This window comes from Porites lutea (assembly GCF_958299795.1).
Source record: "Porites lutea chromosome 5 unlocalized genomic scaffold, jaPorLute2.1 SUPER_5_unloc_1, whole genome shotgun sequence".
In the NCBI taxonomy this organism is placed as follows: Eukaryota; Metazoa; Cnidaria; class Anthozoa; order Scleractinia; family Poritidae; genus Porites; species Porites lutea.
Window position 1 is genome coordinate 334,339 of NW_027332288.1, and position 22,154 is coordinate 356,492.

Sequence of the window (22,154 nt, forward strand, 5' to 3'; positions counted from 1 at the left end):
GGTAATAACGCCCTCAGGATGACCTACATTAACGTCTTTTGTTGAGTACGTCGTTAGACGTAAATTGCGTCAAGTATAAAAACGGGACGCTGCAATCTAGGGCACATTTATGCCCAAATCTTCCAAAGAAGACAGACGGGAGTCAGTGTTGTTTATTTTATTTTCAGAACTTTTTTTTTCAGAAAACGCTTTTTTTCAATGTTATCCTCTACTTTAATGCGTCCCGTTTTTACACCAGTCGACTTTAACGACTCAGACGTGAAATAGGTCGAGATGATTTTAACGTCTCTAGTATAAAAAAAAGTAGTGAAAATATATCTGTACCATTATCTCTTTGTGTATTGAATTGTCCTGGCTTATTTTCCCTTAGAAATTTCTTTGTTTCTTATCGAATCGGACACTGTTACGAGCCGCCACATTTAAAAACCCTACTACCGAACTAAAATAGCCTAACAGTTCAAATATAACAAAACATAGCTAATATACCTTTAACTGGACATCTCCTTGTCGATCCTCGCAGGTTTAGTGGCATTTTGTCGAATTTTGAACTCGTAGGTAAGCTTAGGTACTATCCGCTAAATACAAAGTAGTTTGAATTAATACACAAAGAACTAACGGAAAAGATATATTTTTTGAAATATTACATATTTTAAAATTATTCTTCAGTAGAATATTGTAGCTCTGATGGACCAGATTTTCTCCACTTTGACACTGTAGGCTACGTCTGGGCTGCCTGTGTTAGCACTAGCTCACCAGCAAATGTGGGGGGTGAGAGGTGTGTTTGTACACCCAGTGCTAGAAAAAAAATATATTGTAAAAGGCAAGAACCAGAATTAAATATTGAACGAAAAGAAAGCTGGTTCTTTTTTTATTGCTAGGGTTTACATTCATCAACAATTATAATAATAACCCAGGACATTTGACTAACGGCCTGGACGCTTTTAGCTTCGTTACACTAGCTGGATAAGTAAATATGTGGCACGATACTGGTTTGTTTTTCAGGGGTCTCTTGGTCCATCCAGGTTTAATGCGGCTAAGCTCTACAAGATCGCCCGTCTTTCTGGTCTCAACAACCCAATGACTACCAATGGTTTGTAACAAGAAACGAGTCATAATTGCTGCCCTTACCTTCGCTTCAGTTTGGATATGCATAACTTTTGTCTACTTCACAACCACTTTCTATAATCAGCCACGCCCATCAGAGGTACAAAATACGCCTACCAGGGCAAATACAACCCCTACAGTCATTATGGTCGCAGTAAAACATCAAACAGATAACAATGAAACAGACGATTCAGATATAAACGAAACTGTCCATCAACTGATTGATTTCAAAGACTTGGGGAGGAATAAGAGAGCAGTATTGCTATTGGTCATCGTTTCCACTGCACCAACAAGATTTGAACGAAGACAGGCAATAAGAGAAACATGGTGGAAATATTGTTCTGGTGGCAATCAGGCTCAGGTAAGCAGGCAAGATAGGTTGTTTATAATTATCACCAGTTATCTCACGATGACGCTGTTTTTAGCTATTCATAGGGAAATTTTCTAGCAAAGAAGACGATGACGACGATGCCACGACGACGGTAACAAGCAAATATCAACAGGTTTAGATTAGCAAAACATCAACTTTGCACGTGCATCACGCTTTGTTTTTTGTACTTTCGTTATTGTTGTTCAATGACCTCGACGTCAAATTCCTAATTTCACGTTTTACACCGAGGACGTGAACAAAAGACACCGATTCTGAACTTGGAGACAGTCCTTTTGGAATAAACCCTCAGAAAATTCGCCAATTTGACAATTAAACGAGGTCGAATGGTAGTTAGAAGCAATTATGTTGAAAACAGCGCGAATTCTATCAAAGTGACCTTTTCGTTCGGTCGCTCTTGTAGGTACAAATAGCTCCTCAATGAATCATTGGCGAAGGTGTCGAGGTTACAAGTAGAGAAAAGAGAATTTAAGAGTGAATGTTTGTAAAAATCTAACAAAATCGGAAAAATCTTCCCAACGGTCACAAATCGATTTCGCTCCTTTTTTGTGTGCAGTAAGCCTGAGGTGTGTAATGAAATGAAATGAGGTTAGTTTTTGAAAATATTCTTTTTAACGGCCACAAACAAAAAACCGTCTCGACCAAAAATATCAAAATATCAAAATTTCAATTTTTTTTAATCAATGAGGCTAACTGAGGAACATGGGACTCGTAGATTCTATGGTGTCTCGAGATATTCTCAACCTCGTCCACACTGTGCCTTTCCCTGGCTTTTGGATAAACGGAGATGGACATAAGCGATAGTCACTGCTGTCTCACATTTTTTGGTCCAAAATAGGGCCAGGATTTTGAGAATCGGACAGTACACCCCCACCAAGAATTTTCAGGAGTACCCCCCGGGAGACTTGAAGCCTGGTAGCAAGTTTACCTACCAGCATCCACTTGCTAATTATCAGATGCTTTAAAGAACTGTGATCATTTCAACACCATTATTTTGGATTAAGAAATCGACGTAAGATTTATGTTTGCCTCTAATCTGAATGAAACTAAAAATGGCCGTTTTGTCTCCACTACCCCATGACTATACATGGCCGAACACAGAAAGCAACGTTTTGAGGCAAGGGCGAGTACACCGTCAGCTAAGTCCACCTTAATGATAAATAGTAGTCAACCTTGCGAAGAAAAGGTCATCAGAAGCCCATCAATCTCCCATACAAACCCTTGGAGTCAACACTATCCCGAGCAGATTTATCAACAGAATGGTCCGCAGCGAAGGCTTCGCACGCCGACATTATGATCCATCACCATTATTACTATCCTACTCATCATCGTCATTTTTTATCACCATCAACACCCTCATCATATACATTCCCCAAAAGTAATGATAGCAACATCCCAGGTTAAAACACCGTAATTTTCAATTGCATTTTTGTCCTTAGTATTGTTAGGCCGTTTTTTGCATAAGGAAACTTTCAAAGTTTGATTTTAAGTGACGCGACACGAGGAAACGTCTCTTTTCAAAACTGTAGTGTTCCGACTGTTTTTGCTTTTTGTTCCTTTAATTGCTTTAGGAACAACCTAGGAACGCACAATAAAGGAACTTTCTTTGCACAATAGGAACAAAGGTCGGCAAATTTCGAAACAATTTAGTCCGTTAGCAGCAAATTGGAAAGTTCCTTTTCATTCTAGTCAACTGGTTTTTCTTTCATCCTTTCAGGAACAAAAGGTCCTCTTTCAACAGTGCCGATTTCCCTTCTTGTTCCTTTTGAAGTGATTGGGGAACAAATGTTTCCAATCTAATTTCCCGCTTGACACAGTAAGGAACAAATTGTTCCTGCGTGCCATATTGTTCCAGATTGTCGGGGGGTAAGTAATTCGGCGTTCTGGGTTTTTCTTGCTCTAATACTTCTTCCATTTCTTCTCTCTGGCTCGAACTCGGGACTGGCAGGGCTTCGGAGAGGGTTTTCACGAAGTGTTGGTCTTCCTTTCTCAACAGTCCGAGCTCCACGTAGACCTTTTTCCTCTCCGCAAGGGCTTCCTGGAATCCAAGAGTTCCTAAGTTGTTGTGGTGGTCCTTGGGCTTTTCCTCTAGGATTTCACGCAGGGCATCGATTCAGTCTCTTGTGTCAGGCGTAATACTTGATTCCAGGGTGACCATGCATTCGTTTAACTCCCTCTCTGTATTCTTTAACCATGGTGACTGGAATGCTTCCCTTGCCCTCTTCTTCTTCTCTTTTCCATCCTCCCTGGCTTTCATCTGTTCGTGAGTGACCAGATCATTTCGTATCGGTGTGGGAAGGAGCTCGTTTGGATCGTGGGGTAGTAAACGTACATTTTCTTCGGAGACGCCCTTCGATCTGAGACGCTGTTGAAATCTCTCTTGCCGTTGTATCTCCCGCCGCATCCTCTCTTCGTTTTGCTGTAAACGCTTTTCCAGTAAGATGCTGAGGTGACGGTTATCCCGGTAAAGTTTGTGCGAGCGAGTTCTTTAACGCGTGTGTGGTTTCATCGTCATCATCGGCATCCACGATTTGGTCCCCGTTATAGTCTTCTGCAGTATCGTCTTCGTCTCGGGGATTTGCGCGTAAATCAGCTAAGAGGTCGGTCAACTGCACATTTCTTAAAACCTCTTTCTCCGTCTCCAGCAGTGCGCCTTCGTCGTTTGGTGTGTTTCTCTCCGCGTCTTCATCGGCGTCATCAGAACTTTCTTCTTCATCTGTATCTACCCTCGTTTTCCATGCAGCCCACACAACACATTCTATAGGGTACTTGCGCAGCCACTGGGTGGCCTTCTTTTTTGGACTTGACAGGCTTTTGAAGAAGTAGTACCTTAGCCTTCGGTCCATAGCTTTCTGATCTTCCTCCTTGAATTGAAGTTTTTGCTGTGCAGTCATGAACATGGGACATCGATTGGAAAATGACTTGGCTAATTTGTACTTGACATCGCAGGCTGTGTACCCCGCTTGAGTGAGTATCTTCCAGTCGTCCACATCGAGGGTCGACGGAGTGGCCTCGTCAATGAATATCACCTCGGTGTTCTTGCCAATCATTGCCTTCTTGAACACTTTTTGCTTGTTTACAGTTGCTACGTTGTTGTGGTGAATCAGCCCCAGTATTGGGTAAAGCAGGCTTGTCTTTCCGCTGTCGAGCTCACCGACAAGGCATGGCACTCTCTCTTTGTGCTTCTTTTGGTTGAAATTCAGCAGCCTCAAAAAATCTTCGCAAAACAAACCAATCTCGTTTTCTTTCAGGCTCTTTTTCAAAACGTCTTGAAAGTACTTAGGCCGCGGGACTTTGGAGGGACCATAACGCGAGAAAGCCCTGGGAGTCACCAGGCCCATTTTCTCTGCTGGAAGATGCGTTGTTCAAGAACCGTCTTTTTGAGACAGACCAACGTTTCCCTTCGTTCACCTCTATGAGGTTGAAGTCGACAACAATGGGACGAATTACTTCACAATCAGGGTCAGCCAGGATATCGATAACTTTTTTTCATGTCCCTCAGCATTCTTGCCTTAAATGACTCATTTGCAGCTAAACTGTTCACAAACGCCTTCACATCACACTTGTAGGGGTAGGTGTAAGTGGCACCTTCACACTTTTGCTTGACTGAAATAAAATTTAAAAAAAACCAAGTTAAGGCTATACAACGCTTTATTTTGCTATAAGAAAATACTTTGACTTGATGAGGAGCCAAGTATGAGAAAATAATTTCATTCAGAATCTTGTGAAAAATTTACCTTGATATACACTGCAAAGACTAACCGTGAAAAGACAGTATGTTAACTAATATGCAGACTGTTAGTAATAGTTTAGATTAGGGCGGGGCTAGACATATTTTGCATCCAGCAGGGATACAATTATACTTAAATAAAATCCTACAAATAAACAATCCTAGAAGTATTCCCTGTAAAACTCTTATAATCAACAACTTGTGAGGAAAACAGAAACCCTTAAAAACGCTTATCAAATGTTGTTTTACCTTAAATGTTTGTACAAAAAAACTCTAGGACAAATGCTATAAATTTGGACACCCAAAAATAGCAATCATGTTCGAAACAGTACAGTAGGCCTGGAAAACAAATAGACCTCTTCGTGTATTGTATTTGCATTAGCTGTTGCATCATAATGTGCCATTCACCAGTCTCTCCAACATTGCTCCGTTATAGAGACTATGGATAATTGGACAACCCCGAAATATAATTTTAAGAAACACACGCGCCACGATAGTCCTTGGTAGCAGCCACTTTACACGTTGCGTTCCTCTGTCTAGAAGGCAGGCCAAAATAAAAGATCAGGCCGGATTTTTTGTGTTCGACAAGTTTACTTTACAAGTAAATCTTGGCGACGAATCTGGTGGCGTGTAAACCAGCCTTTTAAACATACTTTTTCTCATCACGTAAACAGTACTACTAGTCTCTTTTTTTATCATACAGACCTCGGACAGAATTTGTTCTTTTTTGCCCTATTTAAACCTATAATTATGCAGTTTTTCACAATTTTGCAAGACAAATTGCACCCATTCAATATTCAGGACGATCAAAGCACGCGCTTCCTTTGCACAACAAATTATACCACTGACCACATTATAACACGTTTTCATGAAGATAATTCCATAATGCCGGGACTGTTCAGTTAGAAAAATCTGATCCTATGTGATATGCAGGGTAATAATTATGGGCTTTTAGTTAAAACGATAAAAAAAATCCCAAAATCACCTTTTCGGCCAGCCGTACGGGTTCTCACTTTTGACAGGCACCAAATTTGCAGCGCGATTAATAGAGTTACCTTTACGCTTTGGAAATAAAATAAAGTTGTTGTTCCCGTTTTTGAAAGACCCGCACGTTTGTAAAAACGATTAATTTATGATGCACAGAGGGAAAATGTACCTTGTTTGCGACTGCATGAACGCCACATTCGAGTAAGGCGAGGTGAATGGTGATGGGATTTGTTGGGGCTCCATTAGGTGTAATCAGCGCAATCCAATAATTTATGGCGGGAAGAAGCTTTTTGTTCACCAAAGCTGGGTAGCTAGAAATCCAGCTTTGGCTTGAAGAACTTGACACTTGACTTGTGAAATGCTCGCTATCGCTTTCCTCTCCGTTATGCTCTAGATTGTTCTGATTTTTCTTCGGTGCTTTCTTTGGCCCTTGTGTGCCGATAGCACTAAAGAAAAAGGCCACACTTTGTACTTCCGCAAAAAATGATATCCAAATCAGGTTTGCTTATTCAACCCATCGATTCGTAATAAGGATTAATAATTGACATTTCAATTCATTTTAAATACAAACCTTGCAACGCCTTGTCGCAAACGTCTCGCGTCCTGCACACCTCGTTCCATCCTCTCTGTCGGCCTTCATCGATATTGCATCTACACTTACAACTCACTGCACTACATTTGTCCACAACTTTTTTACTTAAATAGCACAAAGCAGCTCCTTTAATATTCTCACTGTTCAGTTGGCGACAAGGAACATTTGCTCTTCGCTCGCTCATCGTGAAGCGAAAGCATGTCACTTCACTGTGAATAATTATATCAATGAAATTTTCCCAGTAGACAAATTCTGACACCCTTATCCATCGCCCAACCTTAGTCACACAGAGTTATTACGTAATCCAAAATGTGATAATTGACAACTATTATTGAAGACTATTTGACCTACACTAGCGACTTGATCCCTTTCCGTGAAATCCGTGAAATCTGCAAAATCCTATGACAGAAAAACCTTCTTTGTGATGAATTCCAGCTACTGAAATCCACATGAACTGCCAGTTTTACCCTCAAAAAGAAATAAAAACAATGATATTAATAATAATAATAATTATTATTATTATTAAAATAATAAAATAATAACAATAATAATTATTTTTTATTATGATTCTTATTATATATCTTATCCGCCTTTTGCGTGAAATCTGTTGTATCCAGCCCAAAACTAGAGTTTCTTCTTTGATACCTTCATTAAAATTGTTATTTCCGTTAAGTCCAAGAAATCCGTATTGTCCACTCTTATGGAATACAACTCTGGTGTCCGTCAATGTCAATTATAACTTTATTCCGGTGGAATGATTTTCCGGATTGGGCGGATTTAGTCGATTTTTCTCTCTATTTTACTCAATGTGTTTTAGAAACAGGAGAGTGATGAATGTGTTTGTTTTGATTTAACCCTGAAAATTCTCAATGAACGATACAGGCAGTGTCATGAAGTAAAATCGCCCTGGGTAAACCCTTGTTTGCTGATATAAATTTAAGGCTACCATCTCTTCATGCAGTATAGGAACAAGCGTTCCTTTCAATGGCCGTTCCTCTCACGAGGAACGCTTTCGTGGAAAAACGTAAAGATTTATTTGCAGTTTTTAGCAAAAGGTCTGACAATGTGCTTTTTAGCTTTTTCCTGCATAAAACTACTAAGAGATATAGTTTTAGAAAGATTTTCGCAGTACTTAGTATTATTTTAAGGCTTCAAAAAAAGGGAACTGAATTTTTGGGAAACGATCATTATCATCATCTGATCCTAATCAGTAGAAGAAGCATCATCATCATCAGTACCATCTTTATTATCAGCACATCAACATCTTCACCATTATCACTATCATCTTCATCATAATCATTACAAAACCATTTTCATCATCATCATCATTATCATGATCATCATCATCATCATCATCATCATCATTATCATCATCATTATCATCATCATCATCATCATTATCATCATCCTTATCATCATCATTATCATTATCATTATCATCATCATCATCATTATCATCATCATCATCATCATCATTATTATCATCATCATCATCATCATCATTATCATCATCATCGTCGTCGTCGTCGTCGTCGTCATCGTTATTACAACCGTTTGGAACAAAACCATGCTCAAAAAGAGGTGGAGTATATGCCAGATTCGGTGGGTCATCATTGTTGTTTTATTTCACAACCTACAAAAGCGCTCCAGCTTAAAAAAAGGGCTAAATTTTAATGTTGATAATATTAATAAACTTTCAATTGATTGCAATGATTGCGGCACAGTACATGTATTTTGATTACTAAATTACATTTACAAGTTATTGAACTTTCTAAAAACGCGAACATTAATTCCCAGTAAGCAAAATGGCGAATCGCAAAAAACAATATTCCCGCAAAATACTAGCTATCGAAACAATCGCCCATCCCCAAACTAAAAAGGAAGAAGGACACCTGATCGCAGGCTACCATTCACCAGAAATGAGTGCCAGTCAGTGTAGTGGAAAGGCTGGTATTCAGTGTTTGCGTGAATACCCAATTTTTCACTTTTTGTTTCAACTGCATGACTAAATAGCCTTCTGAACAAGGCTACACATGATACCTGTGATTTGCATAATCATACTTTCCCTGAACAGCCGTCCAGAAAAAAAATCTGGACCGGAAATTTTGGAAATTAGGAAGAGTTGCTTATCTGCCGATGGAAACTGACGTTGATCGAGACAATTTAAAAAGTTTAAATGCGCCGGGGTTTCGAGGGGTTGCCCAGGGTATGTTGAAGTATCGAGAACCTCATTCGAAATAGAAAGAGTACATTTTTATGTTATTATCAAATTGCCACCAATTTCTTTCACTCTGCACAGAACGCAAGAACTTTTATATGGCCATATTACTGAGTTTTGAAGTCGAGTTGACGTAAGTGCCTGCGTGGATATGAATAAATACTGAGACTAATTAGACGAAGCGAGTGTGACTCACGCAGTCGATTCCTTATTTTACAGTTATAGTCCAGAGTGAAAGCAACGCTTTGAAAAACGAACTTTCTATTTTATCTTACCTGTATAATTTAAGCAACACAATGACTAATTGTCATTTATCTATCTCGAATCAATCGCTTGATGCCTTGTTGTTTGTGACGTAAATTTTAGGTCAGATTGCGATTTTATGGAAATTCAGACGGCGCTCGCTCGAAACCTTTACAAGATCCCAGAAAAAAAAATGTAACTTTTAAGGACTGTATTTTAGGAATTTATGGTAGCAATCTCAACGATTTTCAGGCACTACCACATGCCTTTTCATCGCGATGATTTAACCCTATTTTTGCATGTCCTTGAAGGGTTCTAAATGTTTTCTTCAAATTTCGAGTTTATTTCTTACAGAAATAACCCGAGACGAAAGCTATCCATATGTCTTAATAAAACAAGGCCTCTACTGAATAGTCATAGTAAAAGAGGACTGGCTGCTTTGGTTTAGATCGAACACGATTATTTTGAACATAGTGAAATTTTGAGCTGGCGCGTAGCCAAATACGGCAAACTATTTTTAACGGTTTATTTCAAAAGAAAAGCGCATTTCAAAAAACTAGTTCTATTTTACTGAAGGTAGTACATTACCTTTTCCTGGACGAAAAATGAGCCGAATCGATTTTTTGACTGTGGCCACGAATTTTCGATTTTTGTTTGATTTTTACTGACATTCACTCTTATTGTCGTGGTTCTGCTTCGCCTGAAAACGTTTTGTTCCATCATTTCATCATTTTCGTTTCCTGTTTTTATCTCACGTATTTTATGGAACATTAGCCTGTTTCAGGCTCCGAGATAGTCGGGTCCACTGAACTGAGAAAGCGCGAACATGAAAATAAAACGGGAGGAAACTGGGAGAGGAGGTGCTATCCCTTCCTTTTTCCTTTTTCCCGCTCCGCCAACTTTTCGCGTGCCTTTCAGTCTCTTGTCTTCCCCACTATCTGAGACCCTGGAACAGGCTAATGGTATATGTGTGAAAATCTTCTTTATGATTCGGTATAGTATATTTCAAAGAGCTACTCAACGAGCAAGATAACTATTGACTGACAACATACAGAGCAGGGGCAGCCGCAGTGTCAACTATTACTAGTAATACTCTAGAAAACTGTTTCTTTTAAATTTCGTCTTATTCTCGTCCTTATGTACGCATAAGTTTAAACTTAATAAAATTTTACTTATGAAAAGTTTACCGGTGAGTTCTATTAGCAAAACAAAACACACAAGCTAAAGAGGTCTATAAACGGGTCCGAAAAGCTGTTGTCGTTTACATTAAAGCTCGAAGTTTCAGTAGGTTTACAGATAATATGACAAAACTGTCAGTTTATAATTTGAATATTTGATTTCGAGCCCGCAAAGTTACCGGGACTTTCGAGAAACGGCCCCGGCATAGCCCCTCGGTGTTCTCGGCTCGGTTAATCCTGGGCTGGGTTGTTCCAACCTCGTCCCCAGGGCGCTTTTCCCTGGGTTTGGAGGTGGGGCGGGAAAAGGCCCTGGCATCGGCCGGCCAGTCCGTCATTTTGATTGGTTGATTGATTTAGGTCATTCACGTAAGAAAATGGCAAAATGAAAATAATTTATGCATTACACCGAGATCGAAATGGCAGAAAGTATGTTCACTACAACGAAGATTTTTGCAAATCCAGTGGTGGTTCTCATGAGAGTCGCTACATACTTCGAATATTCAGCAAGGCCGGCTTATTTAAAGATCTGTATTCAAAAGTTTATAAAACCTGTCGTTTAAGAATTGCTGAGGGCAATACGAGGTCAGCAGTGTTATGTAGGAGTGGGGCTACATTCGTAGACAAGATGGACCAGTTTTTTCGGAGAGCTCAATCTGTAGAAATAACGTCTGATCTAAGCTCAGAATATTCTGTAAAGCGATGCTTTGAACTTTCACCGTCTTCGCATCAGCCGTCGAAGCGTCTATCAAAGGATATGCCACTCGAAAGCTTCGATGTGGATGAGCCGCAATAAAAGTGGGTGATAGGCCAACGCGACTTTTACTTCATGCCAAAATGATGCTTGTTATAATAAGTTATTCTCTCTGCTGGATAGATTATCCTCTGCAAGGTTCTACATTTTCACTGAGAAAATGTGATTTTAGCCGCTTGTTTCACACTGAGGGGTCATGGCACACACTTGGACTTACCGTGGTTTTTGTTTCTGGTCGGCAGGATTTGCCCTCTGATGCAAGAGCAGTTTCTTTGACCTCTTTTCAAGCGTAAAGCTTTTTATTACGGTTGAATAAGGGTTCTAATTTACTCCAAAGTGCCTTTTGGAGCTGAATAACTAAGCCATTTTCTTTAGTCCGTGAATGTAATGTTTTTCTGCAATGTTGTATCCCGCTTGTCCCAGTTTGTTAGTTTTCTTATAAGTTTTCCAGGATGTTCAATTATTACGGATAGTGATTTACAGGTCCAAAATTATAAGAATGAAGTGCAGCTTAAACTGAAGCTGCATCAACTATGGAGAATTGCTTTGTGACTAGTAGACTCCAGCTTAGTGTTTTTCTAAATATAATATGAGTCTTTGACTGGAGCGCGTATTTTCTTCCTTGGTAATCGCTTTTGAATAAGCTTAACATTGTTTGGATTGTTTTGTTATTACCACTTTGTGATCAAGCAAGACCATGGTTTCCGTTCGCCACGCGAACCTCATTAGTTGCCGGGTTGGCTTTTGTGCTTAGTTGCTTGTACAAGAGTAACTTTAGTTGTTCTTTATCGTGGCAAGAACGGTACAGCCGTGAAATAGCATCGACTCGCCAGATCCAGTTGGGAAGACTCCAATAACATCCTAGCCTTTCAGGACCGATTCGAAACACTTTACTTGAAGAGGTTTAAAATTAAGTGATGGAAAGTTACCGTTTCAGGAAAAATCCGACCCGGCGAAGCACTGATAAAAACTCTGGTCTAACGCCATCTTCGATGTTTTGTTTATCGTATACGATCGAATGCTAATTTAGTACACCCACAAATTCTGGGTGTTTGGTGGCCATGTGACCAGTCGATGCCAGGGCCTTTTCCTGCCCCACCCCCAAAGCCAGGGAAAAAGCGCCATAAGGACGAGGTTGAGGTTGTTCAATGGGTTAAAAGAACTCAGGGTTAGTGCGAAGTATAAATTCAGATATGAAAACTTAAAAAGCAAATTCAGTTTATTTCTTTTTGCCTGCAATGTAATGAATTGATACTCTATCAAGAATAGTGAAAATAGTCCGGGAAAATGCTTTTGAGCAAACGAATAAGAAACCAAGATTAAACTTTAATCCTGAGTTAGCGCTAATAGGCTTTTGACCAACTGGGTCTTGGACTCTACCGTGAACTGTGACGTCATCGAGGGAGAGTCTCCCGTTGTTTCCCAGACTTCGCGCGGACAACGGGCAACATAGAACGCCTAGGGATTAGGCTGGAGTCCCAGGGCTTTTTTTCTCTTGGACTCTGGGAGGGTTCCATCCAAGATTTACATGAGAAAGGCCTTGAAGATGGCTCACACGACAGCCGGGACATAAGGGCAGTTCTAACCTAGTGGGTATAACTGGAATTTCTCTTTCTTCAGGTTGAATGTGTCTTCATGACTGATGGACTCATAACAGACCGAATTCAACGTAACCTTATTTTAAACGAAAAGGATAAATACAAGGATATTAAGCTTCAGCATCTCAAAGGAGGCCGTGGGCAGTTTGGATTCCGTTTCCTTAACCAGATCAAATGGGCAGCGGCGAAATTTAACTTTCAGTACCTACTTAGAATCGATGATGACTACTTCCTGTGTTTAAAAAGGCTTCTTTCTGAGCTTCCACTGAGGCCAAAACAAAATCTAGTCTGGGGATTTTTCCACTGTGAAATAGGAATCACATGGATGGATGAGGCATTTATGATATTCTCTGAAGATATCATTCAAAAGTTCTTGGCGCAGAACGAAAGCTCGATGTTGTGTCATCCACATGCGGACCAACAAGTCATGTTGTGGCTGAGCAATATTCTACACAAAACATACTTCCACGATACTAGGTTACATCACAAGCCTCCAGCGTCATTTGTTGCTCGATTTAGTAAGATCTCGAATGTGTGTGACACCCATTTGGGCGCTCATGGAGCATACCCTAAGACCATGTATTATCTCGGGCTGAGGGCTAATGACAGCGCTAAAGACGTTTCAACCATTCATGATTTTTCAAGATTTTGTACCAGCACAAAGTTTGATCACCGTGTATTTAATCCTATGTGGCGATATGAACCCAAGCCCTGCAAAGGTAACCCAACATGGAACTTGGGAAATGAAATGTGGTTTGGTCAAGAAGCTGGTCAAGGAGTGTAGCCTGACATTAATTTTTTTAAAAACTAAAAACGATAGAGGGCCGTGTTTTACAGGATGTCAAAGAATGGAATTTCGTTATCCCGATTTAATTCACTGGTGGTGAATTTGATACTGTTATGGCTATTCAAATGCTGCAAGAACCTTGAGCACAGTGACGTCAAACAGTAAAAGTAACATCAACGCGCCGAAATCAAACTAAAAGAGAAGGACAAAATTTGCCGTTTATGACCCATCTAGTTCTTTTAAACTTTAAGAAGAGAGTTACCGACAGGTATTCAGCCAGTACTTCTAATAAAGTTTGAGGGAAGTTGTGGTTATTTTGCGTAAAGTTGGCGAGTTTATGATTTTTCGCATGTTGTATAGATCGCTGTATATTACAAATTTTTCCAGTGTAAATCAGTTTTTAAAGGCCAAAATAAGGTACCCAATCCCGTTGTACTCCAATTTCCGAGATGTTTTTTACTTTTATTACGAGAAAAAGTATTCGAGAAAAACTTTCCCTTTGAATGTCTGCGAAGCGACGCTGCAAGCTGCAAGAGCCTATAAAAAGGCGGGAACTTTGGCGCGAAACTCACAAATCTCTGTGGCTTCTAATTGGACGTACCACTTTTCTCACAACTGAATAAACATCGTTCTCAATTCTTGTTGGACGTATCATTTTTTTCTCGTGTGAAAATCCTATACCAATAGCATATTTCCAACGAGATTCAACTAGGCCTTTAAGCTGCAGTTTAGTTTTGCGAAAACTTCACCTTTTTGCACATGTTGGTTGGTTTATAGGTGCATAGACAATGAAATTTCTCTTTTTTACAGAAATATAAAAAGTATTAAAAGCGGTCCTTTTTCGCTAGGGTTTCTTGGAAATATAAAACCCTTGATAATTAACTAAGTCTATGTTTACACTATGCTGGATAGCTTTTCACTAATTAAGTTCAAAAATTGAAAAAGATGGTTAATTTGAGCAGTTTGTGTAAGTTTAGCTTTTTGTAATCAACAACAAAGGAAATTGGCAAAACGTTCATGATCTCATACATTCTTTGTCAATTTTGGGGTTTTTCTCTAGTACTATTCGGTGTATCGGGCTCACATTTTTAGCGATAAGTGAAACTGGTATGCTCTTTCTATAATAGAAAATTTTATTTTATTAGCTTTATAAGATAACGATAAGCATATGTTAATGAGGCAAAAAAAAGCATTACAGGTGTGAAAAAGGATTCACCTAGGAATAGTTTCGTTTGTTTCACTGTCGCTGAAGAAAACTGTTGAGAGCCGGCAAATCAACAGCGGAAGGGGAAACACAGAGCCAAACGTAAGCTGTGCTTTTATCGGAGTTACGTTTTCTTCTTTATTGAATACGGATACGTGTGGACGTGGAAATTTTTTTAATCTGGAAAGAAAATGTTGCAGATTAAAAAATATCCGGATACGTATGGACGGGGCGTTATTCGCTTCGTGAAGCAATTGTTCGGGGTCTTGCGCCCATTCATTTGACAACCTCGTTCAGCACTATAGGCAACTTGTTCCAACATGTTGGAGCTCTATGTTGGATGTAGCCTGCGCCACAGACAAAACTAACTCTGTGTCACGTCACGAATTTTATCAAGCTTCTTACAGTAGAAACTGTCACCAAAGTGAGTGAAACATGAAAATAACGGCTCAAAACATTAAAAGAAGGTGTTAATTAACAATTAGTTCATGCGTCAGCGTGCGTATGTCGAGATATTGAGCACGCCGGAAGTTTGGAGAGCACGAAAGAGGCGTAAGAGTTGCACGAGGCGCAGCCGAGTGGAACTCTAGCCTCTTGAGTGCTCTCCAAACTTCTCAAGTGCTCAATATCTCGACATACGCACGCTGACGCATGAACTAATTGTTTTATAACATTATCAATGCGATCAATGCAGCAGTTAATTTAAAATTTTATTATTGTAGGGCACGCTCAAAGCAGTACGCGTCAATGTTTACGTGACTATGCTTTTTTCCTCACAGTTAAGCTTATGTTTTTATCCTGAAACTGAGAGAAAGTCTACTCTAGAATGATTGTAAAATCCATATTTAGGTCCCTGAAAACTATTAATTCACCGAAGAATTGTTATTGAGAGAAAACAACTTTGCAAAGAATGAGCTCACGCCATAGTCCGCACAGTTCGCGGAGATGACAACAACAACAACAGCACTCACCTCTTTTCCTTACTATCGGTTAGCAAATTCAAACGTTTCCTATTAAATTTCCTTATAAAACACATGGTATGGATGCACTCAGGAGACCCAGGATTGCTAAGCTCACATTAACAACTCGAGGAATTACGGATAGTTTATTGACGTTATCAGCGTGCTCAATAGGAATATGAAGAACGCTCGCGCTATTGAATTTGAATTTGAAATCTTATTGAATTGATTACACATGCAGTAAAATACAAAAGTAAGCACGGATGGACAAACTTGAAGAAATTTGACACGGATTAAAATTGTGGTTTTTGAAAACTTGTTAGCCCAACAGTTTCCTTTTTTGGGGGTTTTTAACATTTAATATAAAGCTTGGGGAGGAAAATAGACAAGAAGCTGTGATTTGGACGCTTACAATTAGTTCCTTCGTTTACGTTAAGTTCAGTTAAAGCGCAGAAGGAAGCTAAGCGTAGTTGGTTATATTAACAAAATGAACGAGACAGTGTGATACAAATACAAATTGCACGTAGTCGTATTTACAATACCAGCAGTACAGAAACTCTAATGCTGGTATTTGAATTAATTCTAATGTCATATTTGAAGCTATAGCTGTGAGACTACGCTCTTTATATCCAAATACTATGTCTTGTCCGTACGTGCGTGAATATAGCAAGCGTGACGCACACGGGTCGATCATTTTTATTACAACTTTATTTCAAGACGTTTTAGCCTAGAATGAAGACAGTATATAAAACAACATGCTTGTTCAAGTTAACTTTGTTATGTTAGCAGAAAAAGGCAGCGAACGAGTCAATTTTTTAATTTTTTTATTACGTAACACCTTGTTGTTCGTAACCTTCGTTTCGGTAAAAATTACGATTTTATGGAAATTTAACCGTCGCTCGCTCAAAACTGTATTTTAGGATTCTATGGCAGTACAGTCAACTCCCGCCTTGCGGACACCTCGCTATTACGGACACCCCGCTATTACGGACAGCAGCAAAATCCCCGGCGAAAGTTACAAACGTTTGACTGAAATAAACTCCCGCTATTACGGACTCTCGCTACTTCGGACTTACGGACACTTTGTTCGGTCCCAACGTCACAATTTTATTGTTTTCTCTCTCGTTATAGCGGACACCGAGCAGCATCTTGGAATATTTGCACACATAGAAAGTCTATTTTTTCTGCTTTGAGACTGTCTTTGTCTTTTTCTCTTAAGTCCCTCTTTGCAGTCTCGCTGCCATGAATAACTTCGTCCAGTCTGTCCAAATATTTCCTTCCGCCGTAAATCTTATAAATAACTGGAAGTTCCAGTCCCAAGCCAGATCCTCGATTGATCCGTTTTCCACAGATTTCTGCTGTTTCCTTGTGGATAGCCCTTTTTAAAAAAGACGACACAATTCTCGATAAAGCTAATGGGATATGGCCAACAATGGGTCCAGTATCTTCTACAAAAGCAACAACATGCGGATCTTTTGCATTTTCTGGTTCCCGCTGTAAAGTGAGCGTGGTACCAATAACAGGCTCGAAAATGTCCTTGTAAGCATGGTGGCCTCGCATCCACGAGTAGTACTCTTTGCTTTCAACTCTTCCAATTTGAGGACTGGCCATAACCGGTACAGTAAATAAAAATAGCACAAAATGAGTTTAGAAGAACTACTGTACACAAAGGGTACGTAACTCCAGTTCTGTTAAGTTCTGTTCTGTTTGTAAATTAAGTCTGACGGTCTTTACTTGCGACAACGAGTCTGAAAAAGGTACTGGAGTTAATGAAAATGGACACACATGTGACCCCCTTCTGTAAATATGGTTTAAAATAAAAATTTTCTCGCACCCCGCTATTACGGACTCTCGCTATTACGGACACCAAATCGCGGTCCCGAGGGTGTCCGCTATAACGGGAGTTGACTGTAATATGAACGATTCTCAGGCACTACCGCATGGCTTTCTATCGAGACGATTCAAAGCTACTTTTACATGTGTTTGGAGGGCTGCGACCATACCGTCAAATTTCATTTTTTAGTTTTATTAAAAGTAACCAGAAACTCATAAGGGGTTGAAACGTGTAACTCGCGCGCAATGCTCGTGAATATTCACTTTTACCATATTTGGAAACGTTAGTAACGGATATCCATTTTCAACAAAATGGCTGCCGCGGGATCAACATGCAGATGTTTTAAGAGAAGAGTTCTGCGTTTCAAGGTTAAAAATACACCGTTAAAAGACAAAAAATGGAAAGATAAAGTTCAAAGGAGTGATCAGCTTCCTTTTTGTGGAGGAAGGGAAGCTTTTCACCAAGAAATCGTCCTTGGAGGAATTCAACCTTGTTTTCTTCACTGCGGAGTGCATGGTCTGTTAAATGCAACCAAGGCAGCGAAGTTTTTACTGAATTTTCAGGTACATTTGCACTCTATAGCTATGGCCAAGACAATTACGTTTTTGAAAGGGAATTCATGTATTTTTAAATGTTTCATAGACATTTTATAAATTTTTCTCTTCGGCGCGAAAGAAAAATTACAAAATGTGCCCATATTTGAGATGGATTTTGTGTTGAATTTTGCCATGAGCTTACCGATTTCACTTGCGTGAACGGATCCACGATCCAGATAGTGTTTTCCGAATCGCTTTAAAGGGTTAACCTTTTGGATTTTGAATAAAAATTTTCGAGAAACGGCTTCTCTGTCTGTTGTGTTGACTTTGTCCATTCAGAAAATTAGCTCAACACACGATCGTGGCTATAACATCTAAGCTGAATTTAAGCTTAAGTGCTTTTGACATTCATTACACGCATCACTTTTTGCGCAGACGTCAGGTTCAGGTTGTGGACACTGATACGCAGCTAATGAATTTTATTCGAACGTATTTTTTACTGTTTATTCTAGACTAGTAATATAATAATTTTAAAAGCCAATTTTCAGTTTTTAGTTTACTGTGCAGAGGGTCAACGAGGCATCGTTTTTTGAAGTGACAAATTCAAGAAGTTGCGAGGACGTCAATGGGTTTCAAAGTGTTACGTTTGGCCCGGTTGGTAAGGCAATAATATCCTGCTCAGTATTTTGGTAAGATTCCTGGTTTCAACCTTTGAAAGCTTTCTCTGCTTTCGGGAGTTTTTCCCCCGTTAGTTGGCCACTTATAAGAGGCTAATGGGGATGTGCCGCTGGATGGGGTCGCATTTTCATGACTGAATTGACTATTTAACAATTATTCCTCGAGCCCGAATGGGCTCTGAGTCAATAGCCCATGAGGCCTTGAGGCCAATTGTTTTAGTAAAATCCAACTAGCTGGTCAAAAATATCGAGACAAAACAACTTCAGCTGGTTAAAGCTAGACTTTAATCCTTTTTTTGCCGCCAAAAAGCCGGCGCTTTCGCTACTGGTGGGCTATAACATATTGTATAGTAGTAGGTCAACCAATCAGAACGCAGCATTGATAATGGACCACTAGTTGGATTTTACTAAAATGGGGTAGCCTTTTCAATAGAGTTTCTAGAATGGAGTTACACATTTTCGAATTTTTGGGGTGGGAAAGTTCTTCATATTTACGGTTAGCAAACGCACCTCCATGTTTGCACTGTAGGTGAAAAGTAAATTGTTCTTCATTCAATTTAAAACTGAATGAGTCAATTCATTTAAGGATGACCTACTTAAAGGATTAATAAGGTAGAAACATGAATAAAAAGTGACTAAATTGGGATCGCGAAAATAACATTTTCCCAAAAGTGACGAAGATGCGGTCTATAATTGGCCACAGAATAGACTATGATGATGTAGGGGCTCCGAGAGGCCAGCGGCAATTTAACCCAAGTACCTTTCCCGGGGCGCATAACAGGATTGCCCAAAACGCAGAGCACAGAAATTATTTAGAACCACAGGCGGCCCAGACGTAGTATGTGCCAAATAAATAATATATCATTAATATTCACATGGACAAAATAGGATGAGTCGTCGAAACTCCCATGAACTAAAATAGTCCAAAAGTCAAATATAACAAAACAAAGGTAAGATACCTTTAACTGAACGTATACATGTCTTTCCTGGCCGGTTAAAGTGGCATTTTGTTGAGTTTTGCAAGTGTAGCAACTATCCACTAAAGAAGAATTAAAGGCTGGCTACAAAACAAACGGACCATCCGCACGCGCCTTCAAGCGAAGTGCTATAAATTCCAGAATAATCGACGAATCCGCTCCAAATTGCCATCGGCTAATCTGCAGGTAACGTGTTCAATAATCGCTCATCAAGAACACTGTTGACCTTTACGCTTCGATATGACCGCAAACTACCAGGTTTAATACACGAAGTGAATATTCAAGCTTAGCGACCGCGTACACGCAACAATGCAACACTTGCTATTGGAGGGATGGTACTATTGCTTCAAGGTCAATCAATCGGGAAAAATAATATTGAAGCCCTCGTAATTTCAAAAAGATCCAATTTGCTCTAGGATCACCGAACAGATACGAATTTTATAGCGGAGTTGAGCGGAGCTAAAAAAAAAAAAGGAGCGGCAGTGGAAAAAGTGAACAAGAACTTGTACCACATTTCCTCCATAAAAAGTGAAAACCAGGAAGTTTTCTGGACGTTTCACGTTGCAGTCATACAAATCAACGGCGAGGAAATGTACAAGAAAGTGTGCTGCAATTAGACCTATTGTTGTTTTTCACACTTCTGGTCAAAGGCATCCAACGACTGTTTTATTTAAAATCTCTGTTCGGATATTGGAAGCAAATATTGCCTAAAATTTTCTATTACTTGAGAAAGGCTAAAATTTCTAAGTGACTGCTCCATTCGAGTACAATTTTCGAAGCTTTCCTAACAAATTCCCGACGATTTGCTGAAGTTTAATTTTTCACATTTCACTCCCCAGGTTTAGTTATTTTTCGTAGAAAAAGAAAACCTAAAATTTTCCGATTCAAAAATGCGATGAAGAGAGGAAGTAGAAAAATTGTCACTTTGTAAAACGTTAAATTACATCTAAAATTTTCTGGAAAGTAATACTGAAGCCCTAATAATTTCGAAAAGTCTTCGGCTGTCTTAGGATGATAGAACAGATGCAAAATTTCTAGCACCGCTGAGAATGCATTTCTAGACATCTAAAAGTACCCTGGATAGCCTAAAAAGTGTTTTCAGGGTATTCAGGAGGAAACCGTCGTTGGGTGCCCCAGAGTTTTAAAATTAATAATAATAATAATAATAATAATAATAATAATAATAATAAAAGATATCGCGCACATAAATTTTACTTTACCATATCTTCAGCTGTATCTTCTATTTAGCTGCATAGCCGAGGCCAGATTTTGCCTTTTTTCTTGGCAGAAAATCCTCGTCCTCCCTCACCACCATTTGGACAACATATTGTGGAGTAAGACGTAGTTCTGGAAAGAACTGTTTCTAGTCAGGAGCCCATGGTCTAGTAGAGTCAATAACCTATGCAAGCGGCTGGACGAACAATGTGACAGCAGCTGTGACAGCGAACGTTCGAGGAATTCGAACTTGAAAACCAGGGCCGCCCTGTTGAAAACTTACGGACGGTCGCGCGATCGCCTTTTTTTTTCTGGCCAAAACTAACGCAGCGGACCCTCGCTCAGTGTCGATTGACCTAGACGCAATAGTACCATCCCTCCAATAGCAAATGCTGCATTGTCGCGCGGATGCGGTTGCTAAGCTTGAATATTCACTTCGTGTATTAAACCTGGTAGTTTGCGGTCATATCGAAGCGTAAAGGTCAACAGTGTTCTTGATGAGCGAGCGATTATTGTGCAGTTGCGATTGGTTTTGTGGAGCCAGCGAGCAAGAAGCAGAAGTACACGTTACCTGCAGATTAGCCGATGGCAATTTGGAGCGGATTCGTCGATTATTCTCTAATTTATAGCGCTTTGCGTGAAGGCGCGTGGAGATGGTCCGTTTGTTTTGTAGCCAGTCTTTAATTCTTCTTTAGTGGATAGTAGCTACAATTGCAAAACTCAACAAAATGCCACTTTAACCGGCCAGGAAAGACATGTATACGTTCATTTAAAGGTATCTTACCTTTGTTTTGTTATATTTTGACTTTTGGACTATTTTAGTTCATGGGAGTTGCGACGACTCATCCTATTTTTGTCCATGTGAATGTTTATGATATATTATTCATTTGGCACATACTACGTCTGAGCGCCTGTGTTAAAACGGCTTTGAAAACACCGTGACTTGTGGTGTAGTGGGACATTTATTGGGCCTTATGGAATTGCATGGTGAGTTTTCATTCTAGGTTCGCGTAGGTCAACAACACCCAAGAATCGAAACACTGAACCACAAAAGTTGACGAAATAAGCCCAAATTACACAAAAATAATTCACAGTCAGGTGATTAAAGTTTTGTTTCCACATTCATGACATAGATGTAGAGATATTACATCGTTATACACGAGTCGCGAATCTCAG

At 39.6% G+C, this 22,154-nt stretch overlaps 1 protein-coding gene across 1 annotated transcript; it reads left to right on the forward strand.

The window, feature by feature from the left end:
• Positions 1–1,249: 1,249 nt before the first annotated feature.
• Positions 1,250–14,181, forward strand: LOC140925354 (beta-1,3-galactosyltransferase sqv-2-like). The gene is made up of 3 exons (XM_073375340.1): positions 1,250–1,448; positions 10,607–10,614; positions 12,812–14,181. The coding sequence occupies exons 1-3, from the start codon at positions 1,250–1,252 to the stop codon at positions 13,571–13,573; spliced, it is 969 nt and encodes a 322-aa protein (XP_073231441.1). The 3' UTR covers positions 13,574–14,181.
• The last annotated feature ends 7,973 nt before the right edge of the window (positions 14,182–22,154 follow it).